This window comes from Chiloscyllium punctatum, chromosome 23 (assembly GCF_047496795.1).
Source record: "Chiloscyllium punctatum isolate Juve2018m chromosome 23, sChiPun1.3, whole genome shotgun sequence".
NCBI lineage: Eukaryota > Metazoa > Chordata > Chondrichthyes > Orectolobiformes > Hemiscylliidae > Chiloscyllium > Chiloscyllium punctatum.
In genome coordinates, this window is record NC_092761.1 from 61,897,308 (window position 1) to 61,917,776 (window position 20,469).

General features: G+C 45.2%; 1 protein-coding gene across 4 annotated transcripts in view; it reads right to left on the reverse strand.

Moving 5' to 3' along the window:
* robo3 (roundabout, axon guidance receptor, homolog 3 (Drosophila)) overlaps window positions 1–20,469 on the reverse strand; it is a 578,410-nt gene that overhangs the window by 19,736 nt on the left and 538,205 nt on the right. For 3 of the 4 annotated variants that reach the window (XM_072593113.1, XM_072593112.1, XM_072593114.1), the window contains exon 26: window positions 8,980–9,180. The exons of the other annotated variant lie outside the window; for it this stretch is intronic. In XM_072593113.1, the coding sequence (XP_072449214.1) occupies window positions 8,980–9,180 (201 nt within the window). The remainder of the gene's footprint in view (window positions 1–8,979; window positions 9,181–20,469) is intronic. 4 annotated transcript variants of the gene reach the window in all.

The following is a 20,469-nucleotide window of genomic DNA, read 5'->3' on the forward strand; positions in this document are numbered from 1 at the left end:
GAACCTCAACCTGAGCTACAAATCTTCTCAAAACCCGCTTGTAATTCTCATCTCCCTCACCCCCCTGCATCATGTCATTGAGTATCTCTACTGGCTTCAATCCAGTTCCTTCACACTGTGAGGGTCTGTAACACCCACTAGCCAATGTCCTGTGTCCGTTACTGACAGACCCCAGCTTTTGTAGCTCACCCAGCCAACATGCTGTTCCTGATTACAGCCCCACTGATGTTAGCAACCCTACATGGTCATCTCAGAAATGCTATCCATGAAACCACTATCAGCACTCACTGCTTCAAAACCTTTTCCATTTCCGAGGGTACACTGCACTGGAATGCCAGAGAACTGCCTGGAGATGGGAACAGCATGGGTGTGTCATTGATATAGACTGAAAGAATAAATAATTAACGCACGAGCAACAAGGAAATGGATTTCAGGCACATTTGCAGTGTCTATTTGAGTAACAAAGTGGGTATTTGAAAATTAAATTTGCCTGTCCCTAACATCCCATTACCTTGCTGTCTCTGTGCTCACAATACTCCCACAACATTTTTATATCGACCAAGTACTTGAACAAATATCAGTGCGTGTTAGAATTAATGCAGTCAATTAACTCCAGCTCTGGTGGAATGTCACTGCACTATGCAGCAGCTAATTTAAGATTTCCACCGAAGTTTAATGCTGACCCAATCAATCTGCTGTAAGCACTTCAGACCCACTGTGCAAAGTGTTGGGAAATTGTTGGAAAGGAAATAATTGAACCTGAACCTTGTTAAAAGAATTCTGTTGCAATTTTGATTATGATTTATTTCCCCATCAAGCATAAAAGGTTATAAATCATGCAATGTTATAATAATTGGTTTCCTTTCCACTTTAAAGGGACAGGCACCTCTTGGGTAGACTAGGAGGTTGGAGGAGCTCCAGTGAGGCCAGTACTATCAGAAAAGCCCATCAAGATAAAATGATGTTCAGAATCTCCGGCCATCTTGGCCAAATTTTAACCTTAAAGAATACAGATTGGTGTATGGGAACACGTTAACTGGATTTGGCCATGCAGTCCCTCATAGAACCCATACAGTGCGGAAAAAAGCCATTCCTTTTCCCATTCAAGTAGAACATGACTACTTAGTAACTTCACTGTATTACCATTCTTTGCTGGATTGTCCTCTAGATATCAATATTGATCCTAAAAGTCCCAAGTAATCCAGAACTCCCAGTGTTTTTTTCTGGAAATGGTTCCAGACTTTGACCATTGTTGAATGAAGAAGTGGTCCCTAATATCCCTCTTCAGTGAATCAGCACTAACGTTTTACAATCTTGACTTGCCCAACAGCAGGAATCTTCCGCTCCAGGAGGTGGCAGGCTAGAGGCAGCAAGGGCTTTTAGTGAGTGGGTGAACCTCACTTTGCTCTCATCTGTGATCAGAATAAAACTCTGGGTGAGAAGGTCCATGATCAATGCTCCCACCAGACTGCCAACTGGGAGGACCTTAAGTGGTCAGTTGATTACTAAGGTCCTCATTCTGCTGCTGCTGGCATTAACCCTGTAGCTGGTACCCTGTGGTCATGCAGTGTGTATAGCAGCTGATACAGTGTGGCCAGTTAGTTAACTGCTCATTAGGGGAGGAGGGGGAAATGAGGGGTTACCCTTAATCAATGGTACTCAGTGCCCAATCAAAGAAAGTAGAGCAGGGTTAGTGGTGGCTCCACTGAGTGCACCTCTCTCCATCTTTTGATACTGACTCCCAAGCACCCCTTACTCCACATTACTTACCTAAGGCCTGGGTTTCTCTGTGATGCTGGCATTCTGGGAGGTGTTCTACCTGTAGCATCCACAGCCTCTGCTGTGGCGCTATTGAGCACAAAAAAAGCTCAGAGTCTCTGGTTGACAGGTTTCATACCTGTAAGTCTGGTATTATTTTAACTATCAAAGCACTCCTCTAATCATAATGATGGTCAACATGGTGAAGTTGGGAGATGGGAGAAAAGAGTCTGCAGACAGCAGAGAGCCAGAATTGAATAGGAAGGAAGGAATAATAAAGTTGCTCTCACATCAAGCTGTTGCACTGTTTAGGAACTGTGGAGAAAAACTGTGGAGACAAACAATGGCACTTTTAAAAGGGAGAAGCTCAGATGAAAGCCATGGTCAGTGAAGGAGAGAGAGAGAAAGAATCCTACACTGCTAACAGACACAGCAGTGAATCTGCACAGTTACTACCTTTACTGTTTGAATTCGTGTATCTCGAGACATCGGAATGCGTCTTGGAAAAGTTAACAAACAGCGAAATTCACAACTGATCTTGGAGGAACCTGAATGGGAGAGCTCACAGCACAGGAACAGATAAGTGATTTTTAGATAATAGATAATAGATAAATAGATTTTTTAAAATGTAGCCTTGCTGTAAATCTACAATATTGAGTAGAGTGGGTTTTTCTTGATTATATGTTTTATTGAGATCTGGCTCTTGATTACATTTTAAAATTATAAGCCTTAAGTATTAAATTAGCCTGGAGCAGTGGATCGTTTTTAGAGCAATAAGATGGTGCTATTTTCTGGGTCTACAGGTTGTGAAGGAGCAAAAATGGCCTTTAGTAGAGTGATATGCTCTTCTTGTCGGATGTGGGAGTTTAGGGAGAGTTTATGTGTTACTAAGGATTATGTCTGCAGGAAATGTCTGGTTGTGAATCCTATCAGATCGAATGGATTGGTGGGAGTGACAGTTAGAGGCAATGAGGAATTTACAAGAGCAAAGGAGTGTGATGGATGACAGTTATAAGAAGGGAGGAAAGAAGCAGATACAAGCAAGTAGATAGGTACGGTGGTTACGGTACGGTTAGCACTGCGGCCTCAGGGTCCCAGGGTGCCAGGTTCGATTCCAGCCTTGGGTGACTGTGTGTGTAGAGTTTGCACATTCTCCCTATGTCTGCGTGGGTTCCCTCCGGGTGCTCCGGTTTCCTCTCACTATCCAAAGATGTGCAGGCTAGGTGAATTGGTCGTGCTAAATTGCCCATTGTGTTAGGTGCATTAGTCAGAGGGAGGTGGGTCTGAGTGGATTACTCTTCGGAGGGTCGGTGTGGACTGGTTGGACTGAAGGGCCTGTTTCCACACTGTAGGGAATCTAATCTAATCTAATCTTAACTCTAGGAAAGGTAAGAGAGGTAGGCAGGTAGTGCCAAAGTCCTCTGTGGCTGACCCCATTTCAAACAAGTGTGTTGCTTTAGAAAATGTAGGGGTGATGGACTGTCAGGGGAATGCAGCAAAAACAGCCAAGTTTCTGTACCAAGACAGGCTCTAATGTAATGAGGGGAACGTTAGATTCGAAGTGATCCATTATGACAGGGTACTCTCTAGTCATAGGCACAGACCGATGCTTCTGTGGCCAGCAGCAAAAAATCAGAATGGTGTGTGCCAGGATCAAGGATGTCTAAGAAAGGGTGCAGAATGTTCTCAAAGGTGAGAAGAACCAGCAGGAGGTCACTGTACACACTGAAACTAATGACATAGGAAGGGAAAAGGAGGAGATTTTGAAGGGAGAATATACAAAGTTAGGCAGGAATTTAAAAAGAAGGTCCCTGAGGGTAGTAATATCTGGATTACTCCTGGTGCTATTAGCTGGTGAGGGCTGTAATAGGAGGGTAGAGCAGACGAATGCATGGCTGAGGAGCTGGTGTATGGGAGAAGGATTCACATTTTTGAATCAATAGAACCTCTTCTGGGGTAGAAGTGACATGCAAAGGAGGACAGATTGCACCTAAACTGGAAGGGGACCAATTTACTGGCACAGAGATTGGCTAGAGCTGCTCGGGAGGATTTAAACTCGTAAGGTGGAGGGGGGAGAAGATAGTGAGGGAAGAGGTCAATCTGAGACTGGTACAGTAGGGCTAGGGAGTGAGTCAAACAGTCAGGACAGGCAGGAAGAAAACAGAGAACAAGGTAGGACTGATAAAGTAAACTGCGGTTATTTCAATGCAAGACACCTCACTAGGAAGGCAAATGAACCCAGGACATGGTTAGGAACATGGGACTGGGATATCACAGCAAGTACAGAAACGTGGGTCAGGGATGGACAGGACTGGCAGCTTAATATTCCAGGATACAAATGCTACAGGAAGGACAGAAAGGGAGACAAGAGAGGAGGGGAAGTGGCGTTTTTGATAAGGGACAGCATTACAGCTGTGCTGAGGGAGGATATTCCTGGAAATACATCCAGGGAAGTTATTTGGGTAGAACTGAGAAATAAGAAAGGGATGATCACCTTATTGGGATTGTATTATAGACCCCTAATAGTCAGTGAAAAATTGAGAAACAAATTTTAAGGAGATTTCAGTTATGTAAGAATAAGAGTGGTTGTGGTAGGGGATTTTAACTATCCAAACATAGACTGGGACTGCCATAGTGTTAAGGGTTTAGATGGAGAGGAATTTGTTTAGTGTGTACAAGAAAATTCTCTGATTCGGTATGTGGATGTACCTACTAGAAAAGGTGCAAAACTTGATTCATCTAGGGAAATAAGGCAGGGCAGGTGACTGGGGTGTCAGTGGGGGAGCACTTTGGGGCCAGCAATCATAATTTTATAAGTTTTAAAATAGTGACAGAAAAGGATAGACCAGATCTAAGAGTTGAAGTTCTAAATTGGAGAAAGGTCAATTTTGACAGGATTAGGCAAGAACTTTCAAAGCTGATGGGGGCAGATGTTCGCAGGTAAAGGGATGGCTGGAAAATGGGAAGCCTTCAGAAATGAGATAACGAGAGTCCCAGAGACAGTATATTCAAGTGAGGGTGAAAGGAAAGGCTGGTAGGTGTACAGAATGCTGGGTGATGAGGGAAATTGAGGATTCGGTTAAGAAAAAGAAGGAAGCTATTGTCAGGTGTAGACAGGATAGATCGAGACAGTCTGTACAGCATAAAGACAGTAGGAGTATACTTAAGAGGGAAATCAGGAGGGCAGAAAGGGGACATGAGATAGCTTTGGCAAATAGGTTTTAAGATAATCCAAAGAGTTTTTATGAATACATTAAGGACAAAAGGGTAACTAGGGAGAGAATAAGGCCCCTCAAAGATCAGCAAGGCAACCTTTGTGTGGAGCCGTGGGTGATGGGGGAGATACTAAACGAGTATTTTGCATCAGTGTTTACTGTGGAGAAGGACATAGAAGATGTAGAATATGGGGAAATAGATGGTGATGTCTTGAAAAATGTCCAGATTACAGAGGAGATGGTGCTAGATGTCTTGAAATGCACAACAGTGGATAAATCCCCAGGACCTGATCACGTGTACCTTAGAACTCTGTGGGAAGCTAAGGAAATGATTGCTGGGCCCCTTGTTGAGATATTTGTATCATCGATAGTCACTGGTGAGGTGCTGGAAGACTGGAGGTTGGCTAATGTGGTACCAGCATTTAAGAAAGGTGGTAAGGACAAGCCAGGGAACTATAGACCAGTGAGACTGACATCAGTGGTGGGCAAGTTATTGGTGGCAATCCTGACAGACAGGATTACATGTATTTGGTAAGGCAAGGACTGATTATGAATAGTTAGTATGGCTTCGTGCGTGAGAAATCACGAACTTGATTCAGTTTTCTAAAGATGTAACAAAGAGGATTGATGAGGGCAGAGTGGTGGACGTGATCTATATGGACTTCAGTAAGGTAAGGTTTTGATAAGATTCCCCTTGGGAGACTGGTCAGCAAGTTTATATCTCATGGAATAGAGGGAGAACTAGCCATTTGAATACAGAACTGACTCAAAGATAAAAAACAGAGGGTGATGGTGGAGGGTTGCTTTTCAGACTGGAAGCCTGTGACCAGTGGGGTGCCACAAAGATTGTGGTGGGTTCACTACTTTTCGTCATTTACATAAATGATTTGGATTGAACATAGGAGGGGTAGTTAGTAAGTTAGCAGATGACACGAAAATTGGAGGTGTAGTGGACAGTGAGAAGGTTACCTCAAAGTACAATGGGATCTTGATCAGATGGGCCAGTGGGCAGAGGAGTGGCAGATGGAGATTTAGATAAATGAAAGGTGCTGCATTTTGGAAAAGCAAGTCACAGCAAGACTTATGCACTTAATGGGAGTGTTGCTGAACAAAGAGACCTTTGACTGCATGTTCATAGCTCCTTTAAAGTAGAGTCACAGTGGATAGGATAGGGAAAATGCATTTGGTATGGTTTCCTTTATTGGTCAGAGTATTGTGTATAGGAGTTGGAGGTCTTGCTAACTACCTAAGACATTGGTTAGACTACTGTTGAAATATTATATGCAATTCTGATAACTTTCCTTTCAAACAGATGGTGTGAAACTTGAAAGGGTTCAGAAAAGACTTACAAGGATGTGGCCAGGGTTGGAGGATTTGAGCTATAGGGAGAGGTTGAATAGATTGGGGCTGTTTTCCCTGGAGCATCGGAGGCTGAAGGGTGACCTTATGGAGATTTGTAAAATCATGAGGGGCATGGATAGGATAAATAGACAAAGTCTTTTACCTGGGGTAGAGGAGTCCAGAACTAGAGGGCATAGGATTAGGGTGAGAGGGGAAAGATATAAAAGGGACCTAAGGGGCAACTTTTCCACGCAGGGGGTGGTGCATGTATGGAATGAGCTGCCAGAGGAAGTGGTGGAGGCTGGTACAATTGCAGCATTCAAAAGGCATATGGATACGTATATGAATAGGAAGGGTTTAGAGGAATGATGGGCCAAGTGCTGGCAAATGGGATGAGATTAGGTTGGGATATGTGGTCGGCATGTACAAATTGGTCTGAAGGGTCTGTTTCTGTGCTGTACATCTGTGACTCTGTTGTAGATCATGGAGATTTACTGAGCAATATCTGTCGGTGTACTGAATGGATAAGCTCGGAGTCCTTTAGAAATTAGTTTTCTATTTTTTTCCTGGAGTGGGTGTCCCATCCCCAAATGCCCTGGAGAAAGTAGTGACCTTCTTGAACTGCTGCAATCCATTTGCTGGAGGTAGATCCATAGTGCTGATGGGGAGGGAATTCCAGGATTTTGATCCAGTGACACTGAAGGAACAGAGATATATTTCCAAGTCAGGATGGTGCATGGTTTGCAGGGAAACTTGCAGATGGTGACATTTCCATGTATCAGCTGTCCATGTCCTTCAAATGGTGATGGTCATACACTTGGAAGGTCCTGTCTGAGGAGCTTTGGTGAAATTCTGCAGTGTGCCTTGTAGATAGTACACCATACTGCTACTGAGTGTCAGTAGTGGAGGGAGTGGATATTTATGGATGTGGTGGCAATCAAGCTTACTGCTTTGTTCTGGATGGTATCAAGCTTCTTGAGTGTTGTTTGAGCTGCACCCATCCAGGCAAATGCTGAGTATCCCATCACGTTCTTGACTGTGCCTTATAGATGGTGAACAGGCTTTTGGAGTCAGAAGGTGAGTTATTTGCTGCACATTTCCTAGTCTCTGACTTGCTCCTGCAGCCACAATGTTTATATGACTAGTCAGTTCAGTTTTGGTCAATGCTAACTCACAGGATGTTGAATGTGGGAGATTCAGCGATGGCAATGACAATGATTATCAAGGGGTGATAGTTAGATTTCTCTCTTGTTGGAGATGTTCATTGCCTGACACTTGTGTAATGAGATGGTTACTGGCTATTTATCAACCTAAGCCTGGATATTGTCAAGATCTTGCTGCATTTGAACATGGACTACTTTAGTATGTGAGGAATCGTGAATGGTGCACAGAACATTAGTGAACATTCACAATAATGAGCTATTTATGATCTAATGATGGAGAGACAGTCATTAAAAAAGCTGAACATGTTAGGGCCAAGAACGCTACCCTGAGAAACTAGGACTTCTGTGTCATAGTGGTAATGTTCCTACCTCTGAGGCAGAAGGGTTTAAATCCCATTTGCTCCAGAGGTGTATAATAACATCTCTGATAGAGTAATTATTTTCTAATTAACCTTCAGGAACTCAGGCAGATGGGGGGGGGTCTTTGAGCTGAAATGATTGACCTGCAACAACCATCACCATAGACTATTCTTTATCTGACATAATGAAAACCAGAGAGAGCCTTTCCCTTGATTCCCATTGACTCAAGCTTTGCTCAGGCCATATGTGATCAAATGGGGCCTTGATACCAAGTGCATTCATTGACTCCTTCTCTGGATTCTGGATACACAAGTTTCACTTTTTTTACCATGGACAACCCCCAAAGATTTCAGCTCCACTTCAGTGGATCAATAAGGAATACTAAATAAGAATAATTACATAGCGCCTTTCACAATTGCAGGATATCGCAAAGCAATTTTCAGCCAATGAAGTGAAGTCAGCTTGGTAACATAAGGTCGCCAAAGTCCTAGAGGGCCTTTGGGCTGCGCTAGCATTAAAGAGAGATGACTGTTGATGGCTTAACCTGACTATCACCACCACTCAGACGAGAGGCGAGATTAGGAAGGCAGACATTTTCAATGGTGACCTCAGCTGGTCCAGGAGTTGAACACGCTGTTGCATCGCAAACCAGTCAGGCCGCCAACTGGACTAATGTAAGAAATATAAGGTTCCACAAAACATCAATGAGATACTCACTGGAGTTTACTTTTGGTTTGGGTTAGGGGATAAATACTGGAGAAAACAGCTGCTATTCTTTTTATCCAGGGATCAAAAGTATTTCTAGCATTGCAGGGTTACAGGGATAGGGTAAGAGGTGGGTCCAGGTGGGATGCTCTTCAGACGGATGATGTGGACTCGATGGGCCAACACCCACCTTCACACTGTCAGGGATCTACAAGTCTATGATTAATTGAGAGCTAAAATGGTAAGAGAAGCATCATGAACCTTCGGTACAGGCTACAGGGATTGTTTGGTTCCTTTCTATCTGATTTTGGAAGGTAAGCAACCTACAGTTCTGGTGAATCTGACTAAATCGAAATAACTACAGATTAGAATTCAGCTCAGTTGTACTTGAAGTCAAATTGATGTCCTTGACTGTCCCGGGTGTTTCGTCCTCTCACCATGTTTGTGTCGTGCCGAAGCTGCTCTGTTGTGAGAATGCGCACTCTCTGTTCGTTGGTCGGCTGATGCCCTCCTCTCTGTGGATGAGGCACTGCCATCATGGTCCAGTGAGGTCAGGCTGCTCTCCAGTCCAGTGGGTTGTAGGTAAGGGGTCTCCACAATTCCATCAGCTGGGGGAGGTTCAGGAGGTGGTGGCAGGTCTGTCCAAGACAGAGACAGTGAGTCAATAAAAGCTGGCCTAGTCAGCCTGGTTACAGCATCCCTGGGTTAGTGAGAGGTGTTAAGGGTAGTTAGCTGATCCCTAATCATTGAGCGTTATAGAGAGGGTGCATGTGCCAATAATTCTGTATTGCTCTGTGTAAGACCAACACATGCTGAATGTAGGTGGCTATTATTCCCAACAGAAAAAGCAGCAAAGAAAGCAACATAATAAAATACTCATATTTTGCAAGTCATTAAACTCCCTTCCTACTTAAGAAAACTTTATAAATGATATATCTACGTAGATTCTCAAAATACAATGATTTGATCAGCATTTATATTACATGAAATTTTAATAATGTCACACATCTGCCTTTACTGTAATCACAACTAAAACATATAAGACTAATCTTTCTAGTCATTTACATGTGGAAAATAAAGGTTTTCCATAACATGCTGGATGAATTTGACAAAAATATCATCACTTGACAACAAATAATGAAAACAACAACTTCAGCTCTCTTGCCATCTACAGAGGAACCTCGATTATCTGAATACTGGATTATCTGAAGGAGATCTCGAGGTCCCAATAGAAACATTACATCAAAGATGTGTTTCCAACACTGATTGCGTCTTTCATTTACAGTGATTAAAAGCGAACTCCACTTCCTGAAATGCTGCCAAGAACCGTCCTGGACTGATGGGAGCCCAGGCACCATCTCCAAATGAATGACCTCCTGCCCCCTCTCTTTCTCTGACCCCACTTTCCCTGGTGTTTTACACTGGCTGTGTACCCTAAACCCCTTCCTTCCCCTGATAATCACGCCAACACTGTCCTGTACAGGGCAAAGGAGGAACCTGTCAAAATGTTGCAGTAAAAGTGTGTGGTTTTGTGTGCGCACATGTGTGTGTGGTTTTGTGTGTGCATGTGTGTATGGTTTTGTGCATTTGTGTTTGTGTGTGGTTTTGTGTGGGTGCGTATGGTTTTGTGTGCACGCGCGTGTGTGTGTGTGTGTGTGTGGGGGGAGCGCGTGTGGTTTTGTGTGCGCGTGTGTGGGGGGGGTTGTGTGTGTGTGTGTGTGGTTTTGTGTGGGTGTGTGTGGTTTTGTGTGCGCATGTGTGGTTGTGTGTGTGTGGTTGTGTGTGTGTGTGTGTGTGTGGGGGGGGTTGTGTGTGTGTGTGTGTGGTTTTGTGTGGGTGTGTGTGGTTTTGTGTGCGCATGTGTGGTTGTGTGTGTGTGGTTGTGTGTGTGTGGTTGTGTGTGTGTGGACGCATGTGGTTTTGTGCACGTGCACGTGTGTGTGGTTTTAGTGTGCGCGCATGCATGTGTACGTGTGGTTTTGTGTGTGTGTGTGTGGTTTTGTGTGTGTGAGCGTGTGTGTGTGTGGTTGTGTGCGCGCACGCATGTGTGTGGTTTTGTATGCACACGCGTGTGTGGGGATTTGTGCATGCATGCCTGTGTGGTTTTGTGTATGTGCATGCATGTGTGTGCGTGTGTGGCTTTGTGAGTGTGTGTGCGGTTTCGTGCATGCGCGTGCATGTGTGTGTGGTTTTGTGCGCGCACACGCATGTGTTTGTGTGTGTGGTTTTGTGTGCGTGCGTGCATGTATGTGGATTTGTGTGTGCGTGTGTGTGGTTTTATGTGCGCGTGTGTGTAGTTATGTGCATGTGCGCTTGTGTGTGGTTTTGCGTGCGTATATGTGGTTTTGAGTGCACGCGCACGTGTGTGTGGTTTTGTGCACGTGTGTGTGCATATGTTTTTGTGCGTGTGTGTGGTTTTGTGCACGTGTGTGTCTGTGTGGATTTGTGCATGCACACCTGTCTGTTTGGATTTGTGCACGCATATGTCTGTGTCTGTGTGGTTTTGTGCATGCCAGTGTGTGGTTTTATGTGTGCGTGTGTGTAGTTTTGTGTGTGTGTGGTTTTATGTGCACGTGGGCGCATGTGTGTGGTTTTGTGCGTGTGTGGTTTTGTGCACGCATGCGCGTGTGTGTGGTTTTGTGCGTGCATTGTGGTTTGGTGAGCGCTCTTGCGCGCATGTGTGTGGTTTTATGTGCAAGCGTGTGTGTGGTTTAGTGTGTGTACATGCGTATGTGGGTGCTTTTGAGCACGTGTGTGTGTGGTTTTGTGCACGCGCGCGCGTCTGTGTGATTTTGTGCATGCACCGTGTGTGTGTCTGTGTGGTTTTGTGCATGCACTTGCGTGTCTTTGTGTGCGCGTGTGCATTTGTGCACGCACCCGCGTGTGTCTGTGTGGTTTTGTGCGCGAACTTGTGTATTTGTGTGTGTGGTTTTGTGAGCGCACGCGTGTGTATGGTTTTATTAGCAGGCATGCGTGCATAAGGTTTGTGTGTGTGGTTTTGTGACCATGTGCACGTGTGTGGTTTGGTGAGAGCGTGCACATGCGCATGTGTTTGTGTGTGTGGATTTTTGTGCACTCGCGCATGTGTGGTTTTGTGAGCGTGCGCCCACATGTGTGTATGTGTGGTTTTATTTGTGCACGTGTGTGTGGTTTTGTGCGCGTGTGCACGCATGTATTATTTTATGTGCACGCACGCACGAGTGTGTGTGTGTGTGGTTTTCAGCGCACTCGCGTGTGTGTCGCTTTGTGAGCATGCGTGTGTGGTTTTGTGAGCGCGTGTGTGTGGTTTTGTGAGCATGTGTGTTTGTGTGTGTGTGGTTTCGTGAGCAATTGTGTGTGTGATTTTGTGAGCACGCGTGCGTGCATACGTTTGTGTGGTTTTGTGAGCGTGTGTGTGTGGTTTGGTGAGAGCGTGCGCATGTGTTTGTGTGTGGCTTTGTGCATGCGCGTGTGTGTGAGGTTTTGTGTGCATGCGTGCATGTAGTTTTGTGTGCGTGTGCGGTTTTGTGCATGCACGATTTTGTGCACGTGTGTTTGTGGTTATGTGCATGTGTGTGTAGTATTGTGTGCGCGTGTGCATGTGTGGTTTTTTGTGTGGGTGGTGTTGTGTGTGGGTGTGTGTGGTTTTGTGTGTGTGATTTTGCGTGCATGCTCATATGTGTGGGCGGGTGTGGTTTTGTGTGCGCGAGCACGTGTGTGTGGTTTTGTGTGTGTTGTTTTGTGCGCATGTGTGTGGTTTTGTGCACACGTGTGCGTGCGTGGGTTTGTGCACATATGTAGTTTTGTGTGTGTGTGGTTTTGTGCATACACACGTGTGTTTGTGTGTGTGCCTTTGTGAGCGCGCGCGTGTGTGTACGTGTGTGGGCACGTGTGGTTTGGTGAGCGCACTCGCTTGTGTGTGTGGTTTTATGTGCGCGCGTGTGTGTGGGGTTTTGTGTGCATGTGTGTGCTGTTTTGTGCGTGTGTGTGGTTTTGTGTGCACGCGTGTGTTGGTTTTGTGTGCTCATGTGTGTGTGGTTTTGTGCATATATGTGGTTTTGTGCGTGTGCGTAGTTTTGTGAGCATTCGTTCATGTGTGTTTGTGTGGGGTTTTGTGAGCGCGCGTGTGCGTGTGGTTTTGTGAGCATGCGTGCGTGCATAAGTTTGTGTGTGTGGTTTTGTGAGTGTGTGCACGTGTGTGGGTGTATGGTTTGGTGAGAGCATGTGCATTTGTTTGTGTGTGTGGCTTTGTGCGCACACGTGCATGTGCGTGTGGTTTTGTGCATGCACGCATTTGTGTATGGTTTTGTGCACGTGTGTTTGTGGTTTAGTGCGTGTATGTGTGCGCGTGAGGTTTTGTGTGCATGTAGTTTTGTGTGCGCACATGTGTGGCTTTGTGCACGTGTGTGTAGTATTATGTGTGCGCATGCGTGTGTTTTGTGCGCACGTGCGCGGTTTTGTGAGCACGTGTGTGTGTGTGTCATTTTGTGTGCGTGTGTGGTTTTGTGCACATATGCGGTTTTGTGCATGTGCGTGGTTTTGAGTGTGAGCATGTGTGGTTTTGTGCATGCGTGTGTGTGGTTTTGTGCATACACGCATATGTTTGTGTGTGTGGTTTTGTGGGCATGCACGCGTGTGTGTGGCCACGTGTGGTTTGGTGAGCGCACTCGCGTGTGTGTGTTTTTATGTGCATGTGTGTGTGTTATTTTGTGCATGTGTATGTGGTTTTGTGCGCGTGTGCAGTTTTGTGCGCACGCGTGTGTGTGTGTGGTTTTGTGTGCGTGTGTGTGGTTTTGTGAGTGTGTATGTGTATGCGCGCATGTGTGGTTTTGTGCACACGCGTGTGTGTGTCTGTGTGGTTTTGTGCACACGAGTGCGTGTGTAGTTATGTGTGCGCGCATGTGTGTGGTTTTGTGAGCACGCACTTATGTGGTTTTCTGAGCACGCGCTTGTGTTTGTGTGTGTGGTTTTGTGAGTGCACATGCATATGTGTGCGTGTGTGGTTTGGTGAGTGCACGCGCGTGTGTGTGGTTCAGTGTACGCGAGCACGTGTGTGGTTTTGTGCACGTGACTATGGTTTTGTAAGCGTGTGTGTGTGGTTTTGTGTGCGCACGTGCGTGTGTTTGTGTGTGGCTTTGTGTACGTGCATGCGCGTATGGTTTTGTGTGCGCATGCGCGCGTGTGTGTGCATGATTTTGTGCATCCACGTGTGTTTTTGAGTATGTGTGTGTGTGGTTATGTGCGTGCACGTGCGTGTGTGGTTTTGTGTGTGCGTGTGTCTGGTTTTATGTGCGCGCATGTGTGTGTGTGTGTGTGTGTGTGTGTGTGTGTGGTTTAGTGTACGCGTGCCAGTATGTGTGGTTTTGCGCACACTCAGACGTGTGTGTAAGACCATAAGACATAGGAGTGGAATAAAGGCCATTCGGCCCATCGAGTCCACTCCGCCATTCAATCATGGCTGATGGGCATTTCAACTCCGCTTACCCGCATTCTTCCCGTAGCCCTTAATTCCTCGAGACAACAAGAATCTATCAATCTCTGCCTTGAAGACATTTAGCATCCCGGCCTCCACTGCACTCTGCGGCAATGAATTCCACAAATTCATTGTGGTTTAGTGTGTGCATGCGCGGGTGTGTGTGGTTTTGTGCGCGCGGGCAATTGTGTGTAGTTTTGTGTGCACGCGTGTGTGGGTCTTGTGTGCGCGCGTGTGTGTGTTTTGTGTGTGTGTGCGCGTGTGGTTGCGTGTGTGTGGTTTTGCGTGTGTGTATGTGCATGTGGTGTTTGTGTGTGTATATGTGGTTTTGTATCTGTGTGTGTGGTTTTGTGTCTGTGTGCGCCAGCATATGTAGTTTTATGTGTGTGGTTTTGCGTGTGTGTGGTTTTGCGTGTGTGTGTGGTTTTGCGTGTGTATGTGCATATGTGGTTTTGTGTGTGTGTGTTTGTGTGCGTGCGCGCACATGCTATTTGGAGGCTCACCCCTCAAAAAGCAGCAGCAGCAGTCCTGTTGTTGATGTCCAGTCCAGCTGCCCCAGAGAGGGGGGCACGGTGGTGTTGGACGGGCTTGGGGGGGTGGGGTGGTCTTGGATAGGGATCGGGGGCGGGAGTGGGGTTGGGCACGGGGTGGCGTTGGATGGGGTTGGGGTGGTGTTGGATGGGGTTGGGGTGGCAGGCGGGTGGGGGGAAGGGACTTGCTGCAGCCTCGTCTCCTGAACGGGAAGGGGACTTAACAGAAAACTCCGAGACCCAGAGGAAAGCCATTTAATCAACTAACTGAATAATCAGTTATCCAAACGAAATAGTACCTGCCAATCTCGTTCAGATAACCGAGGTTCCTCTGTACTTCCATTTGAACAATGAACAAGAGTATGCCAGTTCTGCACCATTCAATACAATTATGGCTGATCTGATTTTAACCTCAACTCTACATTCCTGCATATCCCACGATAATCTTTCAACCATTTTGTAGCAAAGAATCTATCTGCCTTAAAAATATTTAAAATTCTGCATCCACTGCCTTTTGAGGAAGAGAATTCCAAAGCTTCACAACACTCAGGAAACAAAAAGGTCTCCTCCTCTCCATCTTAAATGGATAATCCCCTATTTTTAAACTTAGTCTGAGTTTCAGTTAACCTACCTGGCTTCGAGATACCTCTTTCCAATTATATTAGTTTGACTTTCGACACATCTCTCACTGTGTCAACCCTGAAGTTTATGTTAAGTTACTACCAACTCCAGTTAATAGGTGGGATTGCGACATTCATTGATTTGACTTAATCAAAGACACTGACTCACATTGCCCTACTGGTGGATTCTGTAATAGTCGAAAACTTGCAGCTGCTTTTTGACTTCCACTGTCTGTCTGACTTTCACTTTTGGCTGTAGAAATAATTCCGATTATAGGAGACTACAAGAATATAGGTGACTTAATGCACTAATCTAAACTAGACATGTGAATGCACCCAGTCTTTCAACAATTTCTTCAATGATATAACTGTCCTTTTCACCTTGATTGATTTTTTTTTGTCACTGTGATCTCTTGACCAGCACTGATCTCTCTAAATTTAATGCTTGTGTGTAATCATTCAGCTTTGCTTTGTTTTGATTTTCTTTTACTTTGCTGTTGAAGTCAGCGTAAGCTTTGTCTGAGAAGTCTGTTTGTGTATTAACATGTATGAAAATAGAATCTGGTCTAGCCATGTTGAAGGGAAACATGGAAACTAATGTCTCACTTTTCAGTATTCAATTACTTCTGTAAACACATCTCCACAATCTCTCTGCTCCCTTCTTTGACAGTATTCCCAGCTGAAAAATGTGTTGCTGGAAAAGCGCAGCAGGTCAGGCAGCATCCAAGGAGCAGGAGAATCGATGTTTCGGGCATAAGCCCTTCTTCAGGAATGAGGAAGGTGTGCCAAGCAGGCAAAGGTAAAAGGTATGGAGGAGGGACTTGGGGGAGGGGCATTGGGAATGCGATAGGTGGAAGGAGGTTAAGGTGAGGGTGATAGGCCAGAGAGGGGGTGGGGGCGGAGAGGTCGGGAAGAAGATTACAGGTCAAGAAGGCGGTGCTGAGTCCGAGGGTTGGGACTGAGAACAGGTGGGGGGAGGGGAAATGAGGAAGCTGGAGAAATCTGCATTCATCCCTTATGGTTGAAGGGCTCCTAGGCAGAAGATGAGGCGCTCTTCCTCCTGGTATCGTGTTGCCATGGGTCTGGTGATGGAGGAGGCCAAGGACCTGCATGTCCTTGGCGGAGTGGGAGGGGGAGTTCAAGTGTTCAGCTAGGGGGCGGTTGGGTTGGTTGGTCCGGGTGTCCCAGAGGTGTTCTCTGAAACGTTCCCCAGTAGGCGGCCTGTCTCCCCAATATAGGGGGAGGCCACATCGGGTGCAGCGGATGCAGTAAATGATGTGTGTGGAGGTGCAGGTGAATTTGTGACGGATATGGAAGGATCCCTTGGGGTCTTGGATGGAAGTGAGGGGGGAGGTGTAGGCGCAAGTTTTGCATTTCGTGCAGTTGCAGGGGAAGGTGCCAGGAGTGGAGGTTGGGTTGGTGGAGGGTGTGGACCTGACAAGGGAGTCGCGGAGGGAGTGGTCTTTCCGGAATGCTGATAGGGGAGGGGAGGGAAATATATCCTTGGTGGTGGGGTCTGTTTGGAGGTGGCAGAAATGATGAAGGATGATATGATGATCTGGAGGTTGGTGGTGTGGTGCACCCACACCTCCCCCCTCACTTCCCTCCAAGGCCCCAAGAGATCCTTCCATATCCATCACAAATTCACCTACACCTCCACACACATCATTTACTGCATCCGCTGCACCCGATGTGGCCTCCTATACATTGGGGAGACAGGCCGCCTACTTGCAGAACGTTTCAGAGAACACCTCTGGGACACCTGCACCAACCAACCCAACCACCCTGTGGCTGAACACTTTAACTCCCCCTCCCACTCCGCCAAGAACATGCAGGTCCTTGGCCGCCTCCATCGCCAGACCATGGCAACACGATACCAGGAGGAAGAGCGCCTCATCTTCCGCCTAGGAGCCCTCCAACCACAAGGGATGAACTCAGATTTCTCCAGCTTCCTCATTTCCCCTCCCCCCACCTTATCTCAGTCCCAACCCTCGGACTCAGCACCGCCTTCTTGACCTGCAAGCTTCTTCCCGACCTCTCCGCCCCCACCCCCTCTCTGGCCTATCACCCTCACCTTAACCTCCTTCCACCTATCGCATTCCCAACGCCCCTCCCCCAAGTCCCTCCTCCCTACCTTTTATCTTAGCCTGCTTGGCACACCTTCCTCATTCCTGAAGAAGGGCTTATGCCCGAAACATCGATTCTCCTGCTCCTTGGATGCTGCCTGACCTGCTGCGCTTTTCCATCAACACATTTTTCAGCTCTGATCTCCAGCATCTGCAGTCCTCACTTTCTCCTAGTATTCCATGCTATCTATGTGAGGGTATTAGAGTGTATTTGACTTCATTCTTGGTCAGAAATAAATCAAAGTTTTCCAACATGAATTGTGCCAACATTTCTGTCAACCTGTAATTACAAATCAACTTCTCAAATCCTCAATAGTTTGGGTATTGGGCACGTATCCAACTTTGCCCACTTTCTACAGCAATTGATCAAATAAAGCATTATTTTTCCTTCCACTTCAAATATATTAACTTGTATTCAGTCAAACAGGTGAAACCTTTGGGAATATGAGACTAATGGAATCCTGCTTGGATTATTCTCAGATATCATCCAAGGAGCAGAAATCCTGAAGAAGGGCTCATGCCCGAAACGTCGATTCTCCTGTTCCTTGGATGCTGCCTGACCTGCTGCGCTTTTCCAGCAACACATTGTCAGTTCTGATCTCCAGCATCTGCAGTCCTCACTTTCTCCTCTTATTCTCAGATATACTTTACAACTTTTTCAGCAACTCTTCGATATTTTTGACAATTCTTGGATATCAAAAATAGCTGTTTGCCTTCAGGTGAACTATCCCGAGTACTCTTGCTAGTTCCTCCAATTTTGCTCAAACCTTATTGAAATAATGACTGCAAAACCTATTTACACTCATTTAATTCTATCGGAGAAATACACCTATCATTTCAACTCATTATTACACACATTGGGGCATCCAATAGTGACATAATGGTGCACTTTAGCGAGCATTACATATTTGTAAATTTCTTCAGGAATGTTTCCAGTAGACACTGGCACATCATTTGTGTAAGTAATTCATCGGTAACTCTGTGGCTAATAATGCATCAACCTTTATGGGAAATCTTAAAAGAACATCTGCATTTCTGAGCTGCGGATTACTTTATTTGATGTTGTTCTGATGGCTGATTTAACCACTTGGTTCTACTTGCTTCACCATCACTATGTGCTTTTTCTCATGAACGGACTCATCCTTACTGAACCCTCCTGTTAAGTAACTCAGCCCAGTTTAAACATATTTTCTTGAAATTAAGGGCCACAAAGGCTGGAGATCAGAGTCGAAAAGTACGGTGCCTGAAAAGTTCAGGCAGCATCCGAACAGCAGGAGAATAGACGTTTCTGGCATAAGGCCTTCATCAGGGCTTATGCTCAAAACGTTGATTCTCCTGCTCCTCGGATGCTACCTGACCTCCTGTGTTTTTCTAGCACCACAACTTTGGACATATTTTCTTGAACTAATTACTTCCCATCAGGAAGACTTTGTTTTGGTTCTGAACTATTCCATTGTAAGCAACAGAATTGAATTTCACTCTAACACCCACGTCACTTAACGTTGTTGTTGGAACATTCAGTCAGTTTCATGCTCGTGTTCGATAAGGAACCTGACTTAGGGATTTCTTGTACTCTCCTTCGGAGATAACAGGCACAACTACAGCTGTATCAAAGATGAAAGCAAGTTATGAACTTTTATAACTGAATTTGCACCTCCCAACAGAGAGGGCAGTATAACACAATGTTCAGCTCTTACAGTATACCACATGTTATAAGAAGGGTCAAGATCAGAATAGTTTGATTTTGATACTGGGCTCTGGAAATTAAATATTCAATCTTACTCCTCTCATCTGCTTTGTGGTTCTTTTTTGCTCTTTGACCGAATACAACTTCTGATCTTCTTGTTCAATAACATCAAATTCTGTTTCCAAAGCTATCATATGTGTATGGACCAGCTTTAAGTCTACCATGACTTCACCCTGATGCATGGCTGTGACCAGAAGCTTGACTACGACCTGAAGCATCGCTCTTTCCGCAATACTGTGAAACTTCTGACTGTGACCATCCTTCCAACAGCTGAAGCACTGATTGGAAATAGAGGCATTTAAATGATGGTCGCTACCATTGCCATGATTGTGCCTAAACTTCTGACTCTAAGACAGCTAACTAGCCTGCTGTGGACCAGGTCATGCTGAAATCCAGCGGACATCCCATCAGCTCAGAATTGCAGGGGAGTTCTTTTCCTACTTCTTTTATTTGATTGATCGTAGAATGTGGGCAATGCTGGTTATCCTAATGTTTATTGCCCAGAGGGCAGTTAAGAATCAATTGCATTGCTATCAGTCTGGAGTCACAGGTAGGCCAGAATAGACAAGGACAGCAAGATATTCTTCCCTAAGTGAAGTTCGTGAAACAGATAGTTTTTCACAACAATTGACAATAATTACATTGTCATCAATGGGCTACCTTTCCTGGTTGAACTCCAGATTTTTATTACTGAATTCAAATTCCACCATTCTCCATGGTGGGATTCAAACTGATGTCACCAGAACATAAGCATTCCGGATTACGAGCCCATTGATATTATCTTGACATCACTACCTCCATTGTGTTATTTCTGTGGCTGTGGCCACATCAAAGACTCCCTTTAGCCTATTTGTCTTTGTATAAAATGTGGTCTAGATTATATTGTTCTTCAGCCTCTTATAAAGATCAATTTCTAAGCTTTCCCCTTACCCACAGTAATAGTTTGTTTTTAAATTCGAGAACGTAATCTGCAACAGTCTCATTGGTAACTGCACGCATTTCTCCCTGTAATTTCATTCTTAGCAGTGGCTATTATGAGTTTAGAATTTCAATGAGTTTCATTGAACTGGGCTCGCAAAGGTATCATTGATCAAAAACTCTATCAAAAGCATCTGGCCCTATCATGGTGAGGAGAACATTGACTTTATTCCCATCTCCAATGTTATTCATTGTCAACCAAATATATAGCCTTCATTTGTAATTTCATCTGTCTTTCTTGTTTGGGTTGGATTTCCAAATTGTCCCCAAATATACCTTCAGTGTCATTTTTTCAATTACATTCTATGCTGACTGACTGGATACAGTGCACACACTGAACAATCTTTACATTTGCTCAAACCGCCTCAAAATTATCTTCAGAAGTTCCAAAAATGTCTGTCAATATTCTTCAGTTACTAATTTCTCAAATGAAATTCTATCCCATGCCAAATTTTTATTGTGAATTGCCTTGAG